Source organism: Rattus norvegicus, chromosome 1 (assembly GCF_036323735.1).
Source record: "Rattus norvegicus strain BN/NHsdMcwi chromosome 1, GRCr8, whole genome shotgun sequence".
Classification (NCBI taxonomy): Eukaryota; Metazoa; Chordata; class Mammalia; order Rodentia; family Muridae; genus Rattus; species Rattus norvegicus.
The window spans coordinates 215,380,102-215,405,633 of NC_086019.1; the positions used below are offsets into that span (position 1 = coordinate 215,380,102).

The window sequence follows — 25,532 nt, forward strand, 5'->3', positions numbered from 1 at the left end:
AGTACACAGCTGGATGAAGGCAGGCTCGGGAGGCTGGATAGAAGGAAGGCGAGGTAGCCTTTTATCTTATCTTGGCTTCTATTTTCTAGGTGGCTTAATCTGTGAGATTATAATCTGGAAGCAAAGATGTGGAGGGAGGCAGGCTGTGGGAACAGACGGGTGTGGGCTCATTGGTATGCAAAAGGAGAAAGGGAATTTGCTCACAAAGGTAGGGATATTTCCAGGCAGTGCTAGGTGGCAGCTTGAGATTGTTAGTCAGAAGTTTAAAGGGATACTAGTCAGCCTGAGTGTGGGGTGTGTAACTCTCTGTAGTGAGCCAAAGGGCTGACATCTTGTTATAATAGATTCATTGGAAAGTACAGATACATTATTGGCAACACATTCTGTGTCTGTAGAACTGGGAAGAAAGCAGCAGAGGTGAACCTCTTGAGAATAAATAACGACTTCATCATCATTGTGTGTGTGTGTGTGTGTGTGTGTGTGTGTGTGAGAGAGAGAGAGAGAGAGAGAGAGAGAGAGAGAGAGAGAGAGATTATGTGTGCAGAGTTCAGAGGTCAAATTCTGGTCTTGGTCTTTAACTTCCACCTCGTTTGAGACAGTCTCCTCTGACCTACCCCTACTCTGCACACACCAGGCTAGCTAGGCTGAGAACTCCGTGGATTCTCCTGTCTCCACCCCCCACCCCCATTTCTCTGGAAAAGTACTAGGATTGCAAAACCACACTACTGGGCTGGAGAGATGGCTCAGAGGGTAAGAGCATGAGCTGCTCTTGTAGGGACCCAGGTTCCATTGCTCGCACCCAATGATGGTTAAGAACTAGCTGTAACTTCAGTTCCAGGGGACCTAATATCCTCTTCCGGCCTCTGTGGGGACTGTATACACATGGTGCACAGACATAATGTATACACATGGTGCACAGGCATAATATGGTGCAGGCAAAACAACCATTCATTTAAAAAAGGCTGAAAAAGGGGTTGGGGATTTAGCTCAGGGGTAGAGCACTTGCCTAGCAAGCGCAAGGCTCTAGGTTCGGTCCCCAGCTCTGAGAAAAAGAAAAAAAAAAGGCTGAAAAAAACCCCAAAGATGTAACCACTGTACCGGCTCTGCGTGGGCTCTGTGGATTCATATTTAGGTCCTCACATTTGGATGCAAGCCGCTTACCATCTTCCTAGCCCCTGTTGGTGGATTTTGCCTAATGAATCCTTAAGCAGAGTGGGTGCCTCTAGAATTTACATAGCATGTGGGTTTTGAGCCAAAAGGGTTCAAATATGAATATACACCCACCATGAACTGATCAGGGCTTATGAGGCTCACTAAACTGTAAAGCTTAGTTTTGTCTTTAAAAAAAAAATGTGGCCACACCCCACACCTTACCAGGACAGTGACCAATTCAGCTACTACCCAGGCCTAGATCCGGGGCTTTGAGTTGGCCCACCTCAACAGCTACCTCATCTATGAGCTGCTGGAGCACTTGAAGGGCCTGGTCCGCAGATCCAAAGCTGCAGGATCTCCATGACACAGGGCAGCAACAGGATATCCAAGAGGAGTCCCAGTGAGGACCCAGTACTGACAGTGTAGCAGAAGTCAGAGGCCTTGCACCAGACCAATGACTCACGGGAATGAACCTTTGCTAGGGAAGCTGTGTGGGCAAAAGTATGGTGTGTGACACACTGCAGCTCCACGGTGAATTTTTACTTTTTTTTATTTTTTGTTTTCTTTTGGGGTAGTTGCAAGAGGGGGAGGGCAGATATGGAGGGATGGGGAGATGAGTGGGATTGGGGTGCATGATGTGAAATTCAGAGAGAGTCATTAAAAGGTAAAAATAAATAGAGTGACCGCAGTGATCTGTGCTAGCCACTTAATAGGATGTAAGGACCTCAAAAGCGTGCACAGCAATCGTCCTGAGTCAAAAGAGTGCTAACTGCCTGGGTAAGTGCTGAGGTCTGCAGTGTGGTTCGTGGGTTACGCTCAGAAGTGTCCACTTCTGTAACTTTAATAAATACGGGTGGAGGGAGGAGACTGCTGGCCCGTGGGTGTGGCAGCCGAGCGCTGAATAACTGTGGTTGTTGGAGGGCAGAGATGGGATAAGATGAGAGCCTGCGGGTGGACGGGAAGTTCTTCACAGGAGGTACCAATGGACGGGGACAGGAGCAGGGCTTCCCGGTCTAGTGAATTGCCTTAGGAGGTTGCTGAATTACTGCCTCATGCCTGCTGCTTCATTTTATTGGTTTATTTCAGGGTAGCTCAGGGTAGGCTCACACTCAGGTCAGTCCTCATGCTTCAGCCGCCCAGTCCCAGGAATCTAAGGCACAAGCTTCCTCGTGTCTGACTTGTGTTCTGTTTCGGAAGGCAGGAACGAGAGGCCATTTTAGAAAGCATTTACTGAAAAGTTGAAATGACCTTCATGTAAAGGCTTCACCTTCAGTTATCCTGCCTCATAAAGTGACTCCCCAGAGGCTTCGGCACAGCCAGGGCTTTATTGAGCCAGCCCCAGACACGTCAACTGCTGGACGACTGCTCCCATTTTGTCACGGCTTATAACTTGAAGGCCACTTACTTTTTTTTTTTTAATTTTTAAAATTAAAATATCGATTACATCACTCCCCCCTTTCCATTCCTCCTTCCAGTCCCTCCCATGTTCCTCTCATCTTGTTCACACTCAAATTCGTGGCCTCTTTTTTATTTCTGAAGGTAACTTTTGAAAAAGAAAAAAAAATCTCTCCTTTACAGAGAACTCAAAAAGAACTGTTCTAAAACCCTTAGGTGAGGCCAGGCAGTGGTGATCCACAACTTTAATGCCGGCTCCTGGTGGCATTTGCTTACTGGATCTGCCCCTGCTGATGGAGGTTAATAAAGCAGCGATGTTCCTCGGAGAGGAGAGAAAGCGATGACGACTCTCAGACCCCCTTCTCTCCGAGGAACAGCCATCTCGGGTAGGTATTTGCTGCTCTGGTGAAGGACCTTGACTGTAGTTTTGGGCAGAGGACAGGCAACGGAAGTTGGACCCATTTCCAAGGCTCCTGACTCAGTTCCTTGTGGTCTGTTTTCTTTTTCTTTTTTCTTTTTTTTTCCATCTGAAATGTTGCGAAATCCCAGACTTCAGCCACACCCACGTAAATTCTGAGTACATTTGTGGTACATTCCAACTCTGCGAGGGCCGCGGAGAAGGGCTCTCACCTGCCAGCGCCCCTTCTCCTGACCCTTGCGTGGGGAGTTTTGGATGTGCTGGGGTGTGGCTAGCTGAAGCGGTTCATATGGATTGGCGTCTTGACAGGATCTACAGTCATGAACGAGACGAGCCGCCTCTGAACACAGCTGTGAGGGATTGTTGCAATTAGTTTGGTTGGAGTAGGAAAACCTACCCGGAAAGTGAGGAGCATCATTCTGTAGGCTAGGGCCCCTGGCTGCGTACAAATCCGTAGCACCAACGTTCCCTTCTTGCTCTGGATGTGGATGCAGTTTGGACCAGCCGTCTCAAGTTCCTGTTATCGTGGGTTCCACCATGATGGGCTATACCCTCAAACTGTGAGCTGGATTGTTCAGGTTTTAGTAGGCAAGTCAAGTGGTCCCGGAGAGGTTATCTTCCTTTCTCAGTCTACATCAGGGTATGTCCGGCTTCCTCGGACAGGTAAATCAAGGATCACTCAGGGCATAGGCCTCAGAATCACTCACCGTGTTTCATAAATGTACCCTAGTGAGTCTGATCAAGTGGAACCTGGGGCGAGTCTTGAGCAGAAGGTCGGGTACCACATCCTGAGCGACCGTACTAAAAGGGTCTAGAAAGGGAAGAGAGCCCAAGGTGACTTACAGATTATGCGGGAGGACTGGGCAGAGAACATCACGAGTACCAGTCAAGTTTTTCACTCCTCCCACGCTCCAGAGTAACTGGGTGCTGACAAAGCTTGGCTTTGTTCAGTACAAAGGGTGACTCCGTGTTTTCTGGCTGGAGGCCCGTAAGAGGGTGTGCCAATGGCAAGAAGTGAGTGTCCACTCCAGCTTCTGCCAGGCCACCTTTTTCAGAACTGATGGCTGCTTACCATGCCTTGCAGTCTGTTTGGGGAGGGGATCAGAAGAGGCCATCTCTAGGGCCTGTTGTAGCTCTGATCTCTGGTATGTGGGGAGGCAGAGGCCACATTCTTACACTAGGTAGGCAGCTGTCAGTTCTGCTGCTTTCGGACAAAGCCCTTTCCTTACTGAGCCAATGGACTGCCTTCCTCAAGGACACTGGAAGGTGGAGGAGTTCATGGAGGACTAGCGAGTTGATGGCAGAGGGCTCCATACCTGCATCCCTGTGACAAAGAGCTTCTCAAAGAGCGAATGCTTTGATGGCTCCCTGAACCATAAGTACCAGTTCTCTCCCTCCTCCCAGGGTTTATCACACTTACTTATTTAGTGTATGAATATCGTACAGGCACGGTAGTGTGTTGCTGCAAGACGTGGGGGGGTTGCTGCGCTCTTGGAGTGATATGCCCTCGTCAAGGTTCCAGGACAACAACCGGAGACCATGCAGTTAAACGTTACATCCAGTTAGCCTGAGAGCTTGGGTAGAGTGTGACCTTTTTCATTAAATGTCTCTATTTTTATTTCATGTGTATTTCGAGTATGTCTGTGTGAGAGTGTGGAATTAGAGACAGCGTGAGCTGCCATTGAATACTGGGAATTGAACCAGGGTCCTCTCGAAGAGCAGTCCATGCTCATAACCTTAGAGCCATCTCTGCAGCCCCCAAGTGTGACTTTCCATAGACTAGTGTTATGAGTGTCCCAAACAGTGTAGCATTATGGCCAGGAGGACAGGCTCTGGAGCCTGCTTCCCTGGATTGAGATATTGTCTCTGTCATTCATCTGGTGGGGAACCTTGGGGGAAGTACTAACCTCTCTGAGCCCCACTCTTCCTAATTTCTTCTTCTTCTTCTTCTTCTTCTTCTTCTTCTTCTTCTTCTTCTTCTTCTTCTTCTTCTTCTTCTTCTTCTTCTTCTTCTTTCTTCTTCTTTCTTCTTCTTCTTCTTCTTCTTCTTCTTCTTCTTCTTCTTCTTCTTCTTCTTCTTCTTCTTCTTCTTCTTCCTCTTCTTCTTCTTCTTCCTCTTCTTCTTCTTCTTCTTCTTCTTCTTCTTCTTCTTCTTCTTCTTCTTCTTCTTCTTCTTCTTCTTCTTCTTCTTCTTCTTCTTTCTTCTTCTTCATTATTTTTATTTGAGACAGTGTTTCTTTGTATAGCCCTGGGTGTCCTGGAACTCACTTTGTAGACCAGGCTGGCTTCAAACTCAGAGATCCTGTCAACCTGGAAGCAGCCAGCCTCTGCCTCCTGAGTGCTGGGATTAGAGGTGTGTGTCACCACCACCTGGCAGTTTTCCCAACTTTAAGATGGGGATAAAGTGCCCTTTGGGTTGGGAGAGTCAATGAAGTAAGTGAAGGGTAGCTCAGAGTGTTGTGACCAGGAACAGGGGCTAGCAGCGTCAGTGCTGCCGGTGGGCTGGGGCCGCCATAATGAAGTTCCACAGAGGGGTGGGAACTTCACAGAAATGTATGGGATCTGGAAGATCAAGGTCCAAGTATCAGCAGGTCTGGTTTCTCTTGAAGCTTTTTTCCTGGTCATCTCCTCTTCTTCTTCTTCCCCCTCCCCCCTCTCTTCCTCTTTCCTCTCCTTCCCTCCTCCTTTCCTCTTTCTCTTCAGTTTTTTTTTTAAAGATAAGTTTTTATGTAGTCTATGCTGGACTAAAACCTGCTGTGTGGCTGAGGCTGCCCTGACTCTTTCCAAGCGCTGGGGATCGCAGGCCAGCACCACTATGTTTGGGTCTCCCTTTTCTGTTCCCTTTCCCTTTCCCTCTTCCACTGTCTGTCTGTCTGTCTGTCTGTCTGTCTGTCTGTCTCACTGGGTCTCTATGTAACCTAGGCCCAGTTCTCAAACTCACACTGATCCCTGTCATAGCCTGCTGACAGCCTGGCTAATTGTTTTGAGTCAGGGTCTCACTCTGTAGCCCTGTAGATCTGCAATTTACAGAGATCCAGCTGCATGGTTCTGTCCTGAGTGCTGGAATCAAACACTTGTGCCACCAAACATGGCGGTTATTTGGTTGTTGATCATCTTCTTGCTCAAGGTTATTCTGAGGGGCTGGACTTCAGGCTGAAGCTGGAATTCTTCTCAGCCCACCCCAATCCCCCCACTCCCCTTTGTACAGGTCTTGCTCTCTGATTGGCCGCAAACTCATAGTCCTTCTGACTTGACCTCCTGACTAGAGGTGATTGTGGGCATGCACACCCACCTCTCCCAGTTCTTTGGGCTCCTTGGCAGCTCCAGAAGTAAGTCAGAATTTCTCGCAGTAGGCATAAACAGGCTTCTGGGAAGGCCGTGGTTCTGTCAGGGTTCAAACGTTGGTCTTGCTGTTGACTCTCTGAGTCTCCTGTTTTGTTTTGTTTTGTTTTGTTTTGTTTTGTTTTTTCAGAGCTGAGGACTGAACCCAGGGCCTTGCACTTTCTAGGCAAGTGCTCTACCACTGAGCTAAATCCCCAACCCCCTTTTTCTTTCTTTCTTTTTTTTTTGTTTGTTTTTATTTATAGACCAGGCTGTCCCCTCAAACTCAGAGATCCACCTGCCTCTGCCTCCTGAGTGCTGGGATTAGAGAAGTAAGCCACTACTGCCCGCCCCTGTGGTGGGTTTTAAGTTTCTTTTCCTTGATTCCTGCCTTCTCGTGTGCTTGATAACAATGGGTAAATTTTTGTTTTTATTTGAATCAGGGTCTTATTATGCAGCTTTTGCAGGCCTTCTACTCAGTTTTTGGCACTGGCTGGCTTAAGTTCCTGCCTTAGCTGCTCATGCTGGGATTGAGCTATGCCCCATCATGCCCAGCTGAGGCTAAGCCTTACTCTTGCTGTCATTACTGCTCACTCCACCTCCACATTTCAAGTGGTTCTGAATGTAATGTTTCCCCTTAGAATGAGGATGACCTGGAAGAAATTCCCCCTGGTGCCGCTGTGGTCAAATAGTCATCAGGGAAGCTGAGCCAGAGCCATCAGTCATCACACAATCACACACACACACACACACACACACACACACACACACACACACACACACACGATACTAATTTAAAGGGCTTTGTGGGTAAAGTTACTTGCTGACCAAGCCTCGTAACCTGAGCGCAACCCCTGGAAGCCAGATAAAGGTGGGGGTAGAGAACTGGATTTACACAGTTGCCTTCTGACCACGCCCCCCAAGAATAATTAAAAAGGAAACTGCAGGAATAGCACAAATCCCACCCCCCACCTTCCTGTATGTTGATCTTAACAGAGACCCCTCTGCAGACAGAGCAACGGAATAAACTGACTGTGCGGCATACTGGGTGGGACTCTAGGGTCTAGGCTACCCAGTGCCAACTTTACTCCATGACTAGGTGTCTGGCCTTACCCTCAGCCTCCCCCATGCTGAAAACAGGGCAACAGAGCCACGGGCATCATAGTATCACATCAAGGTGACATGAGATTGCAAAGGGAAAGTGTTCTGGATGAAGGAAGCACTCAGAAATTGTTACCTGTACTATTGTTCTCTTTGGGTTGGGCCTATGACACATCGGGCGCGTTTCATGGGAATATGTTGCTAATTATCCATCAGAAGCCACCTGTCCTTGAGATTAGGTTCTCTTTTCCTTTTTTTCCTTTTTCTTTTTTGCTACAGGCTTTGCCACTACTACTAATTCCAATTAATGATTCTAAGCAATTACCAGCAACAGTCCCATCACTGTCTGGAAAAGATGTGGAACAACAGAAGATAAGTGTCTGGGAATGAGGAAGTTCCTGGGAGGGAATCCGGCCGGAACAACCTCCCTCCGACCCCATATCTTGCCCTAGGCTTATACCATAAATACCTTATGCTCTTGGCTTCCTTTAGACTGCATTCTTGTTCCAAGGATTGTCCTGAAGTTTTGGTAGAAAAGAGATGCGACCCAGACCTGTCCTTGACACAACTAAAACTCTACTAAAAGTGGTTCTGAGACATTTGCTTCTTTTTGGAGTTTTGTCCCCAGTCATTACTGTGATCATGTGTGTGTGTGTGTGTGTGTGTGTGTGTGTGTGTGTGTGTGTCCATATTCATGAGGAGGCCAGAGGTCAATGTCTGGTGTCTTCCTTGATCATCCACAGTGACTTTTGTTTGGTTTGGTTTCTCGAGGCAGCGTTTCTTTCTTTTTTTTGTTTTGTTTTTTTCTTTTTTTCTTCCTTCCCCGTCCCCTTCTTTATGGGTGTTCCTCTCCCCATCCTCCTCCCATTGCCGCCCTCCCCCCAACAATCACGTTCACTGGGGGTTCAGTCTTAGCAGGACCCAGGGCTTCCCCTTCCACTGGTGCTCTTACTAGGATATTCATTGCTACCTATGAGGTCAGAGTCCAGGGTCAGTCCATGTATAGTCTTTAGGTAGTGGCTTAGTCCCTGGAAGCTCTGGTTGCTTGGCATTGTTGTACATATGGGGTCTCGAGCCCCTTCAAACTCTTCCAGTCCTTTCTCTGATTCCTTCAACAGGGGTCCTATTCTCAGTTCAGTGGTTTGCTGCTGGCATTCGCCTCTGTATTTGCTGTATTCTGGCTGTGTCTCTCAGGAGAGATGTACATCCGGCTCCTGTCGGTCTGCACTTCTTTGCTTCATCCATCTTGTCTAATTGGGTGGCTGTATATGTATGGGCCACATGTGGGGCAGGCTCTGAATGGGTGTTCCTTCTGCCTCTGTTTTAATCTTTGCTCGAGGCAGCGTTTCTATGGGTAGCTCTGGCTGTTCTGGGACTCACTCTGTGGACTAGGCTGGCTTTGAACTCCAGAACTTATCCTGGAGCTTACTGATCAGGCTGGGCTGGGTGGTCTGTAAACTCCTGGGATTTGTCTGTCTCTACTCTTGACCCAAATGCTGGAGTTATGAGCAGTGCCACCAGCTTTTATGTGGATACCGGGGCTTTAAACTTAGCTCCTATGCTTCTATGGCAGTCACTTTATTCACAGCTATCTTCTCAGCCCCTGGTCAGCCTCTCTCTGTTGGAGACGATGAGGATGTTCTAGGCAGGCAGGCAGCAGGAACATGCAGGGCATGTCTAGCAAGAGCTGTGTGGCACAGTGTGGTTGGAGTGTCTTACAGCAGGCAGGGTCTTAGCGAGACCTTCCTGTGGGGAGCAGGGAGTCACTGGTGGTTTTTATGGAAGAAAGAGACATGAGTTTGCTTTTGTTTTGATAGACATTCTCACCATCAGTCATAACGGCAATTATAGTGATCAATAGAAACCACGATTTTGGTGCGAGGCATTAGCTAAAATGCTTGAATATGACTCATCTTATTTAATCCTACCTTAGAGATGAGCTAGGAGAATTCACAAAGGCCAGCACACAGCAGTATGGCTGAGACAAGCCAGCTGTCCAAACAGGAAGTTAATGCTGTTAACTATCCCTCGGTCTCCCTAAACCTTGATGTTTTCATGTCTGATATTAACTTCATAGGTTTTCTTTTTTCTTTTTTATTCATGTAAAGCACTTGGCACAGTGCCTGGAACACTATAACAGCTCAATAAGGGTTAGTCATTGTGACTTTTGTGGCTAGTTCCCATTTCAGAGTGTCCCCTGCTCTGCCAGGTGCTGGGTGGTAGCAGTAAAATTGCATGGGTTGGAACCAGTAAACTGGGCTCATAAAACCATTCCTGTCAGCATAAGGTGAAGAAGAGGGTGTGTTCACTGTACCTGCTTGTGTGCTCTTTGGTTGCCTTGGTAACCAGTCTAGACACCTGGTTCTCCCTGCAGCTGGTGCTTCTGCAGTTCAGCTCTGGGAAAATCTGTGTTGTTCCATAATGGTTTTTCTGAGCTCATCCCTTTCTTCCCTCTCTGTGTTTCGGCTGAGGCTGTGTGTGTGTGTGTGTGTGTGTGTGTGTGTGTGTGTCCATCCTACAAGTGTCACAGTGGAGGAAAAGCTGAAGGGAACAGAGGCAGGAACTGACTCAAATTCATTATGGGAGGCCTCATGAACTCATGGGAGAGTTATGATGGAAAGAGAGAGAGATAGCTTTAAGGCATATTTTGGATTTAGAGTTGATAGGCTGTGACAGTTTAACACCATAAGGAGATGTGAAGAACACTCTTTCTCTCACCTCAAAACTCAGTCATATCCCTTTGTTTTCTTTTCTGCCTTTGTTCAGGAGAACACCTCCATCAGCGTGATGTCCAAGTTCACCTTTTCGCTGGTCATTTCTAGTTGATTTGCTTCCCTGTCTTTAAATTAAAATTCTTAAAACTGTTTGTTGGTTTCTGTCTTATACGTCTTAGTGATTTGCCTAAATTTTGTTTTGTTTTGTTTGGAAACAAATCTCACCCTGTAGCCCGGGTAGGCCTGCATCTCACAGCAATCTTTCGCCTTAGTATCCCGAGTGCTGGAATTATGGGTGCGTGCTACCACCCTTTCTTTTCTTTTCTTTTTTTTTTTTGTAATAAGCAAAGGCGAGGTTTATTACGGAGATCTATTACAGAGATCTCCGGGCCGACACGTATCCCACGCAGGAGACAGAGGAGTCGACCGCTACCACCCTCTTTTCTTGCCAGGCAAATTCGGCATTTCTACAATGAAAGTCAAAACTGGAATCCAGAATGATTCACCTCCTGGCTCTGGAACCTGCTTCTCGTCCTGTGAGTGCCACTGTGGTCCAGGCCAAAGGCTACAAAACAGTGATGAGCAGTGGGTGCTCCCTGCCCCACCACCTACTCCTCCTGCCCCCTGCAGTCAACATTATCACTACTTTGGAAATACCCGACATGGGGCTTCTGTGCAGCTGCCACTTCTCTTCACACTCTCCCTGTCTTTCACTCTGGTTCTACATTTCAGCCACAGGGGTGTTCTTGACCTTGACTTCCAGCTGCCTGGCACTTTCATCATGGCTACTCGCTTTCTGTGACTTCGAAGTTCTATATCAGATTTCAGCTTCCTCAATAACCACGATGTCAGTCATTTTCTAATATTTATTTATTTTTATGTATGTGAGTACTCTGTAGCTGTCCTCAGACACACCAGAAGAGGGCATCGGATCCATTACAAATGGTTGTGAGCCACCGTGTGGTTGCTGGAATTGAACTCAGGACCTCGGGAAGAGCAGTCTATGCTCTTTACCACTGAGCCATCTTTCCAGCCCCAGTCACTTTCTTTATCTTGACATCCTTGCACTCCCCGTGATGTAGCTAGTTTTTCCTCCCATGATCCACCAGTGTTCCTACTGTTGGGATGCTTTTTCTTGGCTTTGGATGGCCCACTTCTTTCTAATCTTTAAACATCAGCTGAATTGTCCCTGCTTGGTCGCCATCTAGCACCCAAGCAGGTTCCACATCCCTATTTTCACAGTCTTAACCAATTGTTCCATTCAGAGCATGCCGTGATCTCAGTGTGGTCTCGTGTAGCCCAGGCTGGCCTGGAACATACTTGCTATGTAGCTGATGATGATCTTGAACTTCTGATCTTTCTGCCTCCACCTCTAGTGCTAATATTATGGGTGTGGGCTACTATAGCTGATTTGTGTGTTGCTGGGGATCGAACCATAGACTTTGTACATGCCAGACAAGCATTCCTCTAATGGAGCTACATGCCTGGTCACACAATATGAAGATTTTTATTTATTGTCTTTTTTATTGTGTCTCCCCACAGCAATGTGAACTCTAGAAGGAGGTAGCCTGGCAGTCCAGAACACACATGTCTTTTAAATGCTTTTTATTGGTGGGACATTGGTGGTGGACAAGTTATTCCTAGAGCTGCTAAACTCTCCCTGCAGGTGAGAAAGGCTTCATACCAGAGCATCAATCAGGGACTGTGTCTCACCCACTGAAATCAAAGAATCACTTTTCCATCTGTAACCTGAAAGGATTCTGCTACCCAAAAAGAAGTGAGTGGCTTGGGGATAAGCACTGAACACTGTTGTCTATACACACAGAGGGCTGATGGGTACAGGGAGATCAGGTCAGGTATAGCAGCCTCTGCATTTGATGTGTCGCAGTTCTTCTTTAGCTCTTGAGATGGTGGCTCTTATAGAGTTGTTGGGCTTTCCTACTGATGTAAGGGCTTAGGACATACTGGACACCCAGGAGAAGGTAGACCATCAGGAAGTTGGCTGCTGATAGTAAGAGGACAGTGGGACAGTCACTATGGTGGGACAATGCAGGAGATGGACATAGGAGGTCTTCATTTGAGGTTGATTTTGAGAAAGGAGACATTGGAGAAAGAGGGTTAAAGGTTTTTGTTGTGGTGGATTGTGTGAGTGCACACACACGTCCACACATATGTACAGGTGCAAGTGCAAGTGTGTGTGTGTGTGTGTGTGTGTGTGTGTGTGTGCATGTGGAGGTCTAAACTCAACCTTGTTGTTTCTCAGGAACTGCCCACCTTGTCTTTTTTTGAGACAGGGTCTCTCACTGGCTGAGGGCTCACAGACTAGTTTAGGCTGACTGGCTGCTGAGCCCCAGGGACCTGCATGTTTCTGCCTACTGGTGCTGGGATTGTATGGGTCCTAGAGACTGAATTTAGGTATTCACATTTGTATGGTAAGCACTTTACCAAGGTGGGATAGCCGATCTCTGTGCTTTGAAGGAGACACAGGGATGAGATGACCATCACTGAGATGAGTGGGACACTTTTCTGAGAAAAGGCAGATGCATTTTACAACATCAGGACAGGATGGTAGGCTGTTGAGAAACATGAAGATGCCCAACTGCCTGGAGATTCGTTTTTCTTTTATGTGAAAATGGGCTGACTTGCTGATGTTTTGAGATTGCATTTTTCTTATCATTGGCTTTTTCTTTATCTTTAACATTATGATATGACAAAAATAACCTATCGGTGTGGCTACACACTGAGACATCCAAGCATGGATCCATCCTTGAGTTTTTCTTGTTGAAGATAGAGTGGCTATGTAGAGAGTCATGGGCGTGGCTGTCATGGGATGAAATCCAGAGAGTCCAGGTCAATTAAACAGTGTAAAACTCCTAAGACCTGAAGAGTTAGTTAGGTAGGCAGATGGCTCTGTGTGTGTGTGTGTGTGTGTGTGTGTGTGTGTGTGAGAGAGAGAGAGAGAGAGAGAGAGAGAGAGAGAGAGAGAGAGAGAGAGAAGAGACCCCTGAGTTGGCCAAACAAGACTTGGGATCCAGGGTCAGGTCTAATGCTTATAAGCAGAGCCTTGTTGACACCCTCCAAGCCTGGGACCTCATCTATACAGGGTTGGGTAGGGTAGTGGTAGTTCTTCTCCCTGCTACAGTCATAAAATGTGCTGGCTCCTTTCAGTGCATCCCCGCACCTGGGGAGCCTGACCATTCAGTGTGACCTGGCATAAGATAGAGCTTTTTGTCACCATTACTACTGGCTCCTTCCTTCTGGCATCCATCCTCCTCTGTTTTGGGGAATGATGGCATGAGGCCAGCTGGTAGGATTAGGAGCCAAATCTTTCTTCTCTGTTTATTCACATGGTTTCTATGGATATGGCGAAAAAGCAAACAGAAATTTGACTAGATATATGTGCTAGGTATCCTGCAACATTTAGAACTAGTGTCTACTTACGTAGGAAGCTAAAGACATGACATTATGTTAACATGAATAATGATCCTATCTGTGAGGGGGAAAGGCAGTTTTAAAGACAAAGTTCTCAGCAAGAAGGATCATGCAGATGCTTCGTTGCTCTGAGAAATGCTAGCTCCTGTGTCCTCTCAGTGGTTTCTCTGTGCTATCTAGGTGTGAGTTCAGACAGGACACTTTTTCCTAGGCCACCATCTTCATCTGGCACACGGGGTGGGGCTTGGAATGAAGGAGGGCTCTGTGCATGCTTATGGGGCTGCTGGGATAGGTTGATGTTGGACAAGTTTGTTAAGTCCCAACTGACTGTTCAAGTCCATGGTGTCTGACTCTGGCTTGGTCCACCTAGACTTTCTCTGCTTTGTCATCCCTGACATGGGAGTTTATTTGTTCTTATTATTTTTAATAGAATACCTTCGTTTATTCTTACAGAAGTTCCTACACATAAACAATGTATCTTGCTTACGTCCATTCCGATTGCCCCCTATCATTCCCCTGGGCACCAGGACATACCCACTTCCTGCTTTACCTCTCTCTCTTTTTGTGGCCCATTGAGTGCAGTTATTGCTACTGGTTGAGCGCTGACTGATCTTGCGCAGTTCCTGTACAGGCAACTATAGCTGCAGCAAGTCCATGAGTGCAGCCGCCCTGTCACATCTAGATGACAGTGACTTACGGCACTTCTCTCCAACTTCTAGTTGTTGCATTCTCTTGTCCCCCTTCCAAAATGTTCCCTGAGCCTTGTGGGGAGGGGTTAGCAGAGATGACCCGTTTAGGACTGGATACTCAATACTCACTTAGTCTCAGCTCTTTAACTGTTATGAATCTCTGCCTTGGCGGCTGCCTACTACAGAAAGAAACTTCTCTGGTCAGGGTTGAGGGCAGCACTCATCTATGGGTAAAAACGTAAATATTTATTTAGTTAGAAGGCGGTTTAACAGCATGTTCATATAGCAAAGTCAACAGTAGTAGGTATTCCCCTAGGGCCTCTCACTAAGTTGACAGGATCAGGCACGATGGCACGGGACCCTAAAGTGGAATGTTTAGGAATCCGCATGGACCATTGCTCTTATACCACCATGTCTGTCTGGATGGAAACAGTCAATCTCCAAACATGGAGGAACTGGAACTTCCTCTTTAATGGAGGAGAAGTCCTACATGCATTTCTGCCCTCGAAGAGTCAGCATCTAGCTGGAGAATGGAAAGGAAGGCCGTGGAGATGACTTGAGAACACTTGAGGTGATTGTGGCCAGCCCTTCTGGCTGTGCAGACATCCTGGAAGGCAAGAAGTACTAGGCGGGGTGTGCTGACAGCTAGCCACGATCAGCCTCTTGGCAACCAAGGCAGGGAGAAAGGAGAATCTGGTATTCATTGTGTGGTTGTTTCTAATTTCCTTCTGCTTTCAAGATCCTCTTCTGAGGGAGAACAATGCTCTGAATAGCTAGGCTTGGCTTTCCTGGCACCTACCCAGCCAAAGGAAGGGCCAGGCACCCGAAAACATACAATGGAGAGTGCTTGCTGTACAGATGGCTTCTGACATCCGTTGAGAGTCACTGGGGACAAGTGAGGTGGAGAATAGCTGATAGAACTATCCCCCACCCCCTCTCATGTATAAATGTTATTTTAAACTTTCCCTAAACCGCCAGGGTTTCTATGATGAGGAGATCGCAGTTACAGGACTCCCTGCAGGACTTGGCGCAGAAGCTTAGGGGACAGTCTATGGCACCATGGCCCTGGAAGCAGGGGGTGGTGGTGGGTACTGAGAACAGGTATAGATTACCTCAGCTCAGGGACCAGATCTGGGAGGGTCCTAGGCTTGGTCTGCCATTTCCACAGCCAGGGTCTTTAAGTCCAGAAGGCCCAGGGCTGTGTGGAAGGAATGGGGTGGAGTTTCCTTTTTCCTTGCTGTCTTTTCACTTGGCCTTTTATCTGTAGAGTTTAGAACATTTATCAGCCTTTCTAGGTTCACTTTTCATCACCAGATACTAGATTGGTTACAGAAATGAGAGGCTCATGTGTATAAAGAGACAAGGGGAGGGGGCTGAAGGGTGTGTGATGTTGACTGCAGTCTGTGGGCGTCTGTCAAGAATGATGGTGTGAGGATGGTGATCAGGAAGAGAGGACGAGGAGTGATGAGGCCACAGTGGGCACAGGAGAGTTGTTCTTAAGATGCAACAACGTTCAGAGGAGGGGACCTGGACAGATTCCTCGGGGGTTAGGAACACTTGCTGCTCTTCCAGGGGACCCTTAGTTCAGGTCTCCCCTCCCATATGAGATGAATCAACTGCTCGGAACTGTAGCTCCCGGGTATCCAATGTACTTGTCTGGAGACACACACACATACACACACACACACACACACACACACACACACACACACACACACACTCACACACACACACACACACACGCAAGTTTTTTAAAAAATTAAAAAATGTGACAATATTTAATGCATGGCTTATGTTTATAACCCTAGCACACATGCGGCCTCAGGCTTTGTGAATTCCATGTCAGACAGCGTTGTATAGTGAATTCTAAGGATAATCTAGGCTACAGAGTGAGACCATGTCTCAAAAATGAGATAAAATAATTAACGCTGTGGGAAGGTGAGCAGGATTTTTGGCGTGTATATCACTGAAGTGTGATACTCTTTGTTTCATATCTTTTGGTGTTTACATTGAAGATTTATTTATTTATTTATTTATTTATTTATTTATTTATTTATTTATTTTTTGGTTCTTTTTTTCGGAGCTGGGGACCGAACCCAGGGCCTTGCGCTTCCTAGGTAAGCGCTCTACCACTGAGCTAAATCCCCAGCCCCGAAGATTTATTTATTTATTCAAATTGTTTTACGTTTGTTTGTTCAGTGTGTGTGTTTGTGTGTCGTGGCGTCCGTGTGGAGGTTAGAGGAAAACTTAACGGAACTCAGTTCTCTCCTTCTACATTTATGTTGGTTCTGAAGACCCAGCACAGGTTACCAGGCTTGGCAGCAAGGGCCCTTACTTCTGGGCCATCTTGCCCGCCCCTTATTTGTTTGGTACATACCCCAGGCTGGTACTGAACTTGTGCTCTTCCTACTCTGGCATCCCAAGTGCCATGGTTACCAGTGTGCTCGGCCATTCCCAATTTTCCTGATTCATTTTTAAAAACCTTTAGTTTAATTAAAAATGTTTTTTAGCCGGAGATGTAACTCAGACAGTGGCTTCCCTGGCAGTCATGTAACCCTCCATGGAGAAAAGGCTGGGGCAGGCATTGACCCCAGGCTCCTACCCAGATCTCTTGCCCTCTATTGTCTTCAGTGGGGACAGGTGTGGTCAGATGGCATGGCCATCCTTTCAGTCATGATTACAGGATTGCACTGAGATGTGACCACAGTATGAGTCATCCTGAGATAGTCTGGATGCCCTCAGTGGTCATCTTGGGCCACTAGAAGCTTAGGCACTGAGTTGCAGGCATAGACATTGGCACTCCTGGGCTGGGGCTTGTTAGATCTTGTTTGTTCTGGTTTCTGGAATGGCAGAAAGCCTTGGAGGGAGAAAGAAGCTGTGGAAAGCAATCCCTAGGGCCCAGCAGGACTGGAAATCCTGCTGCAAGGCCTGGAATTTTGACTTCCTGTTTGGCCTGGCTGTTGTTCCCCCACATTTTTGGCCCTGACACATCCTCTTCCTCCCCCTCTCAGGATGTTTCCTCATCTGCAAAATGAGGGGGTTGTATTAGATCATATCTCAGGCCCCTTTATGTTAGAAAAAGTGATGATTCTGCCTCCCAGCCACCTCCTCACTTTCCCCTCAGGCCTTTTGATTGACAGAGAGGAGGGAGAATGTGCATACTATCTACTGCCCCAGCTCCAAACAGAGAGTGATCCACCCAACAGGGAACGATCCAGCCCAGGAAATCAGCGGTATTGGGGTTGAAAAGCCCTGTTTAGAGAAGGACAGACAGAGGGGTGGAAAGGCTTGAAAGACAGGTGTGTAGATGCTCCACAGACAATAGATAAGTGGAGGCGAAAGAAGGAGAATGGAAGAGGAAAAAGACAGATGTGTGGTCAGTGTTTATAAGGGAGAGAGCAGGAGTTGCTGGAACAGGACGGATGTATCAACAACGTGCGTACAGCTTGGATGAATAGATTTAAGCTGCTGGCCTCAGCATAAACCAGTGCTGAGAGGTGCTACAGTTTGGATGTTGAATGCTCCCTGAAAAAAAGGTTTACATGTTAAAGGCTTGTTCCCCAGGAGATAGAGCCTGGAAGGAGAGACTTAGGTTATTAGGGGTGTGACCTTAAAAGGGATTGTGGGACCTCAGCTACTACCTCTTTCTCTCTGCTACCTGGCCACAGGATGCTCTGTTCTGCTTCTGTCGCTCGTAGTTGTAACTGGCCTGGCAGAAATGAAGGTATTCTAAAGAGTCACTTAAATCTCTCAAAATAACTATCAAACTATGAAGTAGGGTACTCCAAAGGAATGAGAATTTTCCTAGACTTCTCAAGATGGGTAGAGGAAAGGGCACTAGCCAGCCAGAGGGGGAACTTGTCTTCCAGAGAGAGAGTTCATTCAGTTCTAACAGCTTGTCAGATCCTTTGCAGGATGAGACTAAAACCTGAATAAAGATGGGTTCTTGGTGGGCGGGGTCACAACTGTCAGGAATTGCTTAGATGTGCTTGTCTTTGGCCCTCGATCGAAACCTTCATGTCACTTCTGGACTCCCAAGATGGATTTGGAGGCAGAGGTTGCTAGACCTCTCCGTCCTTCTCAATGTGGTCACATTGAGTGATCTCCATTCTCTGCTTTCCACGTTCAGTTAGACTCCTCCAGTTGGCTTGTTGTGGGCTGGTGGCTCGACCTGACGTGCACACAGGCTACAGACCCCAAGTTCTATAACAGCCACCTGGCTCCGTTAAAGGCCCAAAGGAATGGGTGTGTCAGATCTTGGATTATGGTCTCCAAAACACATGGTTTCAGATAAGCATTTCTCCTTATTAAAAAAAGTATCCTGTTATTTCACTGTAGTAACAGAAAGCTGACCACACAAGGAGATTGATGGCCATCCCCCCACCTCCTGATTCGCTATGGAAAAGCCATACCCTATCAGGGACCCTTTCTCTGGAGTTATGTAGGGGTGACTGTTAATAGCACATGGCAGTCTGAGGCTAACACACTGGGTGGTCCAGTGACTCAGGCAATCACTTCCCTATGAGCTGTATCTTGAGGGCAGTCACACTTTCTCTTGCTTTTCATTAAGATGAGAATCCAGTTGTTATTCCTACAGTCATATAAAAGAAGATGAAGAGAAATAAGAACTGTGCCGTGTGCCTGCAACCCCAGCTACTCAGGAGGCCTGAGAGATGAGGCTTGAAATTGGAGGTTAGCCCAGGCGACTTACTGAGTGAGACTTTGTCTACAAAGGGATAGGGAGGAAACTCAGTGGTAGAGCACTTGAGTAGTGTGTGCAGTGCCCTGGGTTCAGTGTCCAGTGGGTTTGAGTGCCCATCCAGGCCAGAAGGCATTGGAGCTCCCTAAACTGGAGTTATAGGCGGTTGTGAATGCCCTGACTTGGATGCTAGGAGCCCAATTCTGGAAGAGCAAGAAGCAGGCTTAGCTTCTGAGCTGGCTATCCAGCCCTGAAAGTGATTTCTTCATGGCTAAGGCTAGAGGTGGCTGCTCTCTTCCTGGCTCCTTACCTTCGTCCGCTATTTGGATGTTCTCTAGAACACATTGTTCTCTTCTGGTCTTGGGCTTGTACAGGGCACCCAAAGGACACAGACTGACTTCTTACAGCTTCCGTTCAGTCTTTGCTGCGTGGAAACCACACAAGGAGGTACGTCCAAACCCAAACATAACCAACAGTAGGACTTTCCAATGTTTCCTACTAGGCACAGGTTTGTTTCGAGGTTCTGCTGGGGTGGGGCCGTGGGGAGGCCTTTTCCAGCCTGTGTAGACCGAACAGGAGGAAGAGATGCAAATAGCGTTTGGAATAATAATAATAAGAAAGCAATCTCTGTTGTTGTTTTACAGGGCTGTAGCAATGGCCAGGAAGAAAAGTGCCCCCGCTGGAGGTTGTTTTCGTGAGACTGTTCTTTGGAGCATTGTTCTAAAAATGGGAAATTACATCTTACCATGCCAAAGGAAACAAACACCTGCAGTTAGAGGGACACCTTCTCTGAGGTGGCCTTTTTGGAGCAAGCACAGCTGTAGCTACAGCCACTTCTGGGTGGATGCTATGGCAGAAGTTGACAGGCGCTTTCCTTGTTTGCAAGGGATGGGAATGTGGGCTTATTTTTGTAACTAGGGTGGGCTTTGGCAGCTATGGGTGTAGGGACTCTCTACTTATCCACCCAATAAACGTGTGTCAAGCATCATCTGTTCTGTGACCGCCTTGATGGGTTTTGCTTACCTATTTGTATTTTGAGATGGTTTCGAAATAATGAAACCCAAGCTGGCTTCAAATTTACAAGCCTCCTGCCTCAGCCTAGGGAGTGCTGGGATTACAGGTATGCACCTCTATGCCCTGTTGGCTCAATAGGGGTCTGTTCTGTTTCCTTCCCCGGCTTGCTTACATTCCTGGGAGGGTTGGCCATCAGCACACAACATTCTTGTCACATTTTCCTCGGTTTTCAGAGTCAGCACGTGACAGCTTGTCCGCATGACTAAGGAGCCAGGCAGGATTTCCACACATCCCCCTCTCCTTTTGTTTCCTCTTTCTTCTCTCCCTCACCCCCTTCTCTTTCTCTTGATTAATCTGAAGCAGGTAGAAATAGAGCTTTAGCCGGCAGTCATTATGTTGCTGTAGACCTAGGACCTTCCGAACCACCCCAACACTGACGATGCACTGGAATACAGTCTGAAGTTCTGTACTCCGACGGCAGGCACTCAAAGATCTTTAAAAAAATTATCTGGTTAATATTTAACATTCATCCACAAAGTAATAAAAAATAATTGGGCCTTAAAACTTATCAGGCATGAAATGAATACATTTCAGAATGATTCCTAGTTTAGGAAGAATCTGGCTCTAGGGCCTGACTTCATCTTCATTAGAAAGAAGGTGGGCCCACAAGGCTTGATGTAGTCCAAGCTCTTAGGGATTAGCTTATAACCAGCTGCCTATGTTATGTGCCTTCCCAAGCACAATGGTTTATATGTTGTGTCATTTTGGGTGGCTCCAGTATTCTCTCTGGGGCCACTTGGTCTTATCTAGAATCAGAGAGATGGAATAAAGTGTCTCAAGCCCTGTAATGGAAATTTCTGTCTTAATTTTCCTGTTGGTATGACTTTAGCAGTGGTTCTCAACCTGTGTGTTGCAACCCCCATGGGGGTCACATTAGATAGCTTGCATATCAGATATTTACATTATGATTCATAACAGTAGTAAAATTATGGTTAGGAAGTAGCAATGAAAATAATTTTATGGTTGGGGGGTGGTCACCACAGCACAAGGACCATAGCATTAGGAAGGTAAGGAACCACTACATTGGAGGCTCAGAAGTTTTGTGTTGCAGATTCATAAGTGGGTCTTGCTTCCCTTTTGTGTGCCTCTGTTTTTTTTTTAAATTTCAAGGCAGGGTCTTACATATCTCAGGCTGCCTGGTATTTACAGTGTAAGAGAAGATGACCTTGGGCTTCAGATCCTCCAGTCTCCACCTCCAAAGTGCTAGTATCATAAGGGTGCCCTGGGGCTTTGTGCAGGCTAGAGGACTGCTTTACCACCAAACTGCATCCAAGGTCCCATAAATGCCGACACTCGAAGGAATCTTAAGGTGGTCCAATTTTGCAAATCCAAATTTAGGATGCCTTGTTGGATGAGAACTTTTGGTGAGCCATGAGGTGTAGGTGTGTCTTGAATATTTCACAGGCCTCGAAGGATGGAAATCGGTTCACCTTGGAATGCTGGGAAGGGCAGGCGACCAGGAACTGCTTATGCAAAGGGATGGAGGTGTGAACTGAATGGATTTTGTTTCTGGCTTCAGATATTAAGATGTGAGTCTCATTGCAACTTACCTAACTTAACGGAGGACAGTAGGGAGAGTTTGGGGCTGCAAGCCAAAGGCATGGTGGGGCAGCAGGATCCAAAGCAGAGCAAAAAGTAGGGTTGTTCATGAGAGCCCTGCTCCTCTGGGTAAGGAGTCTGCTTCCTCCCACAGGAGACTGGGAGCAGGACTCTTAAGTATCCCCTTAATCCACCTCCTAGTCCACTTCCACAGGCCTGCTGCCACATCTGGCTCATTCATTCATTCATTCATTCTTGTGTGAGTGTTGGGGGCTCTGAACTTGGGTCCACGTGCTGGTGCAGAAAGCTAGGCCTGCCTTTTTTTTCTTTTCTGAGGCAGGCCCCAAAGTCAGAGCCACCTTTCAGCCTCAGTCTCTCAAGTGGTGAGGTTATAGGTATGAGCCACCAAGTCTAGCTGTTCATATCTTGATCTAAAGCCAGGAAGATTTGTTCTGGATGTTTGGCATCTTAAGCTGCGTGTGCGTGCGTGCGTGCGTGCGTGCGTGCGTGCGTGCGTGCGTGTGTTAAGCCATTCACTTTGCAGTAACATGTTAGACAACTGTAGGAAACAAATTCACAGGTTACTTGCAGTAATCCACATGACTTGCTGAAAGCCTAGTGCAGGCAGTGGAGCAGAGCAAAGGTACTGAGTTCCGGGTTAAAATGGACTCAGAGACTGAAATGGAAACCTAAGGTTAAAGGACCAGGAGAGCTCAGCACCTCACAGTTCTCCCCTCCTCCCCCGAGATCTACTCCTCACCTGAATTCACTCAGGGCCCCTCTGACCACATTTCTGTCCAGAGGTTGACAGAGCATCTGCTTTTCTGATAGGACTCCTGTAGGAGTCCTTCCCCACGCCCGGAAGTGCTGTGGTGGGATGATGTCTTGTAATCTACAGGGTGGTTGCTTGCTGTAGGCACAAAGCTTCAGGTACTTTGTAAAAGTCAACAATGCCTGTGTGCTGGGATGGGTACCTGTTTACTGGCCAGGGAAACAAATCCAAGTTTCTTCCAGCTCCACTTTATCGGTTCTGAAGCTGGCAACCGGGCTTGCTTAGCTGAATCTATTTCCAGATTTTTCTTTTTGCATATACCATTAATTTGATAATTTTAGTTCACGGAAGTACACTGGGTGGCTAGCTACAGACGACTCTAGTCTCACAGTCTCCTAAGCCTGTTGATCTATTCAGTAAGCCCTTGGGAGGACCGTCCCCTAATTACAGGTTTCAGAGTGCATTGTTTGCCTGGCCCTATCATCACAAATCAAGGCTTCTTCTATCATCTGTTTGAAGCCCTTTGGAGCGACTGGTCACGCAGTGGTGAATTACCACCCACAGCTGCCCTGGTATTCACAAACAGCGTGCCTGGTGTCCGCAAGCAAACTGGAGAGCAAGCATTTGACCCCCTTCATCTTGATAGGGCTGGGGAGGGCTGGTTATGCTTTCCCCTTCCTGCCTCGTGAGTCACAGATTTTTCTGCCAGACTCGCCCTGTCTCACGTGTCAAACGGCAGCTTTACTGATAATCAATGGATCCAGGTTATGACTGGCTAAGCTCCTGAGTCTGCGATGTCAGTTCCTCTGTAGAGACCTTCCAGGCTAAAATTCCTGTGGTTGCAGATGATGGGGGTAGCATAGTTTAAAATGTTTCTTCCTCACCCAGATTCGTAGTTTTCTTTACAAAGTCACCAAGAACTATGGCCTTTCTCTTCCCCAGATTCCTCAAAGTTAATAGATTCAGAGTGCTATATTTCTTCCTTTCCCTCCCTTGCCTTTCTCTTTCTCCCCCCTCCTTCCCTCCTCTCTTCCCCCTTCCCTCCCTTCCTTCCTTGAGACAGAAGCACAGTGTCACTAAGTAGTTCTGGGCTGGCCTGGAACTTGCTACATACCCAAGCTGTCCTTGAACTCACAGCCAGCTGTCTCCCTTTGTCTCCTGGATGCCAGAGTTAGAGGTGTGTACCACTGTACCTGGCTATTGACTTTTTAGACGAAGCTCTCTTGAGTTTGTAGTGGTCTGTCTGGCTCTCAAGTGCTGGGATTACAGGGTGTGAGCTACTTGATGCTGCCTTTAATATTTTTTTATTTTTGGACTCAGAAACATTTAAAACCTTGTCTTTACAGTTTGTGCTTAATACATTTCAAATGCAGGAAGTGCGTATTTGCACATCGCCCTCCCGTGTTTTCCTTTGGCATATTCATAGTGAGGATGGTTGATTAAATATATATATAATTCATTTTTGAAATACAAAAACCACTCCTAGCTTGAGGTTCCTTAAAACAACATCATCAACAACATCAAAACAAACTGGCCTTGGCAGGACCTTGGCCTACTAGCAGGATTGAGCTATTAGCTTTCGTGGGTGCTGGTGCTGGGCATGACATTTGGGTTTTCCTCTTTTCACAGTGAACACTTTCTCGATAGCTACCTTTCCTACCCTGCATTCTGTGTATGAAGAACCTAAGGTATTCTCTGGGTTAATGCACATTCTTCCGCATTGCCAAAGCCCTCTTAAGGCAGAGATCCACTGCAATAAAATTGTATTTCCTTTTATCGCCAGTCATCTGCATAGTGTTTGTGCAAGGCAAATACTTTCCTAGCAGTGAAGGAGTAGTTAAAATTCGGAACTTTTTATAACCTGGGACCTTGTCCGTTTAAATACTGATCACCTGGGTGAATAGGGAGGCAAAATATGCACCTCAGACAGAATGACCTGGATACGGAAGAATCTGGGGCCTTGGGAGTGAAGGAGTAGGGCAGGTCCTGACCAGGGCCCAGCCTTCCACAGATCTCTTTTGGAATCACCAATCCCCCTGACCTGCCCTGGAATTTTTACAATCCCAGCCCCTCCTCTGTGGCAGACAATGAAGGAGTGGGTGTGGTGACTTTAACACTGTGTACACAAATGGGTGTTTATGGCGGACTTTTCCCATCACTGTCCCTAGTTTACTGCCCTTGGAGACTCCGGGGTGGGAGGTCCTACCAACAGTAGGGCAGGAGCGGGGTCTCAGCTCTGGGTTGTGTGAGAAGTAAGAGATGTGTTAACCTCTGCCAAGGTGAAGCTTGTAAGGTTGCAGTTTCTGCTATGGGACTTTAAAACCAGGCAGGTGGACCAGTTCTCGGTCCTCTCTGTCTTCAGGGCCATCTCAGAGCCTAGATATGTCAGGATGGCCTTTGGGGTCCTGTGGGAGTGGAATTACTCCTAATTCCAAAAGGACCGACCGGTCACTGGAAGGCTTCAGCCGTGCCACACTGTTCCTGTGCCTTTCCCGTGTTTTCCCTCGGAATTTTGATTAAAAAAACAAAACAAAACAAAAAAAAAACAAAAAAACAAACAAACAAAAAAAACAACCTAAAAAACTCGGCCCAAACAAAATTTTAGAAAACAGATTAAACGATTCAAAATCGAGGCTAGAGAATGATTGGTGATCCTCTCCGCCCAAAAGTCAAAGAGTTGGTGCGGGGTCTGAGTCCCCAAACACGCAGGGGGTGGCGGTAGCATGGACTACACTGCCCCCTCGTGGCCGTAACGCAGGAGCAGGTGTGCCCCGTAGCGGCCCTGGTAGAAGCTTCTAGGCGCTAATCCAGCTGCCTGACTGGCATTCTCTTCCATAGCCTCCTTATTCCCGTGCCCTCTGCCTCAGCCCTTTCTATTTCTGCATACAGCTCTTCTGCACACGCCTCCTATCCCTACTCTTTATTCAACTTCTTCGCATGGTGTAGCCCGGCTCCAATGGAGGCTTGCAGATATTAGGACAAATTCTAAATCAATCAACCACATCTTTTTGGGCAGCCGATATTGTGTATGACCTGTACAGAGGTCCTGAGGTGGAGCTAGGCTTTTAGGAACTAAGGGTCAGAGAGAAGGGGTGTACGGATTGAGAACAGGGAGACAAGGGCTGGCATGGCCTTGTGCTGAACTTGAACGTTTATGGTTAGCATACTTTGTGCTTTAAAGGTTGGAAGGTAGGAGCACTGCTAAGATTTTACATGCGGTCAAACT

At 47.1% G+C, this 25,532-nt stretch overlaps 1 protein-coding gene across 2 annotated transcripts in view; it reads left to right on the forward strand.

The window, feature by feature from the left end:
- The window catches only part of Ahnak (AHNAK nucleoprotein), an 88,722-nt gene extending 68,813 nt beyond the window's left edge, over positions 1 to 19,909 (forward strand). Inside the window, exons 6-7 of one of the 2 annotated variants that reach the window (XR_005492950.2) lie at positions 19,296 to 19,368; positions 19,566 to 19,909. Coding sequence is in view for 1 of the 2 variants with exons in the window: in XM_017588769.3 (XP_017444258.1) it covers positions 19,566 to 19,573 (8 nt within the window). In the remaining variant the exon portion in view is untranslated. The remainder of the gene's footprint in view (positions 1 to 19,295; positions 19,369 to 19,565) is intronic. The other variant, XM_017588769.3, reaches the window with a different exon arrangement.
- Positions 19,910 to 25,532: the final 5,623 nt, after the last annotated feature.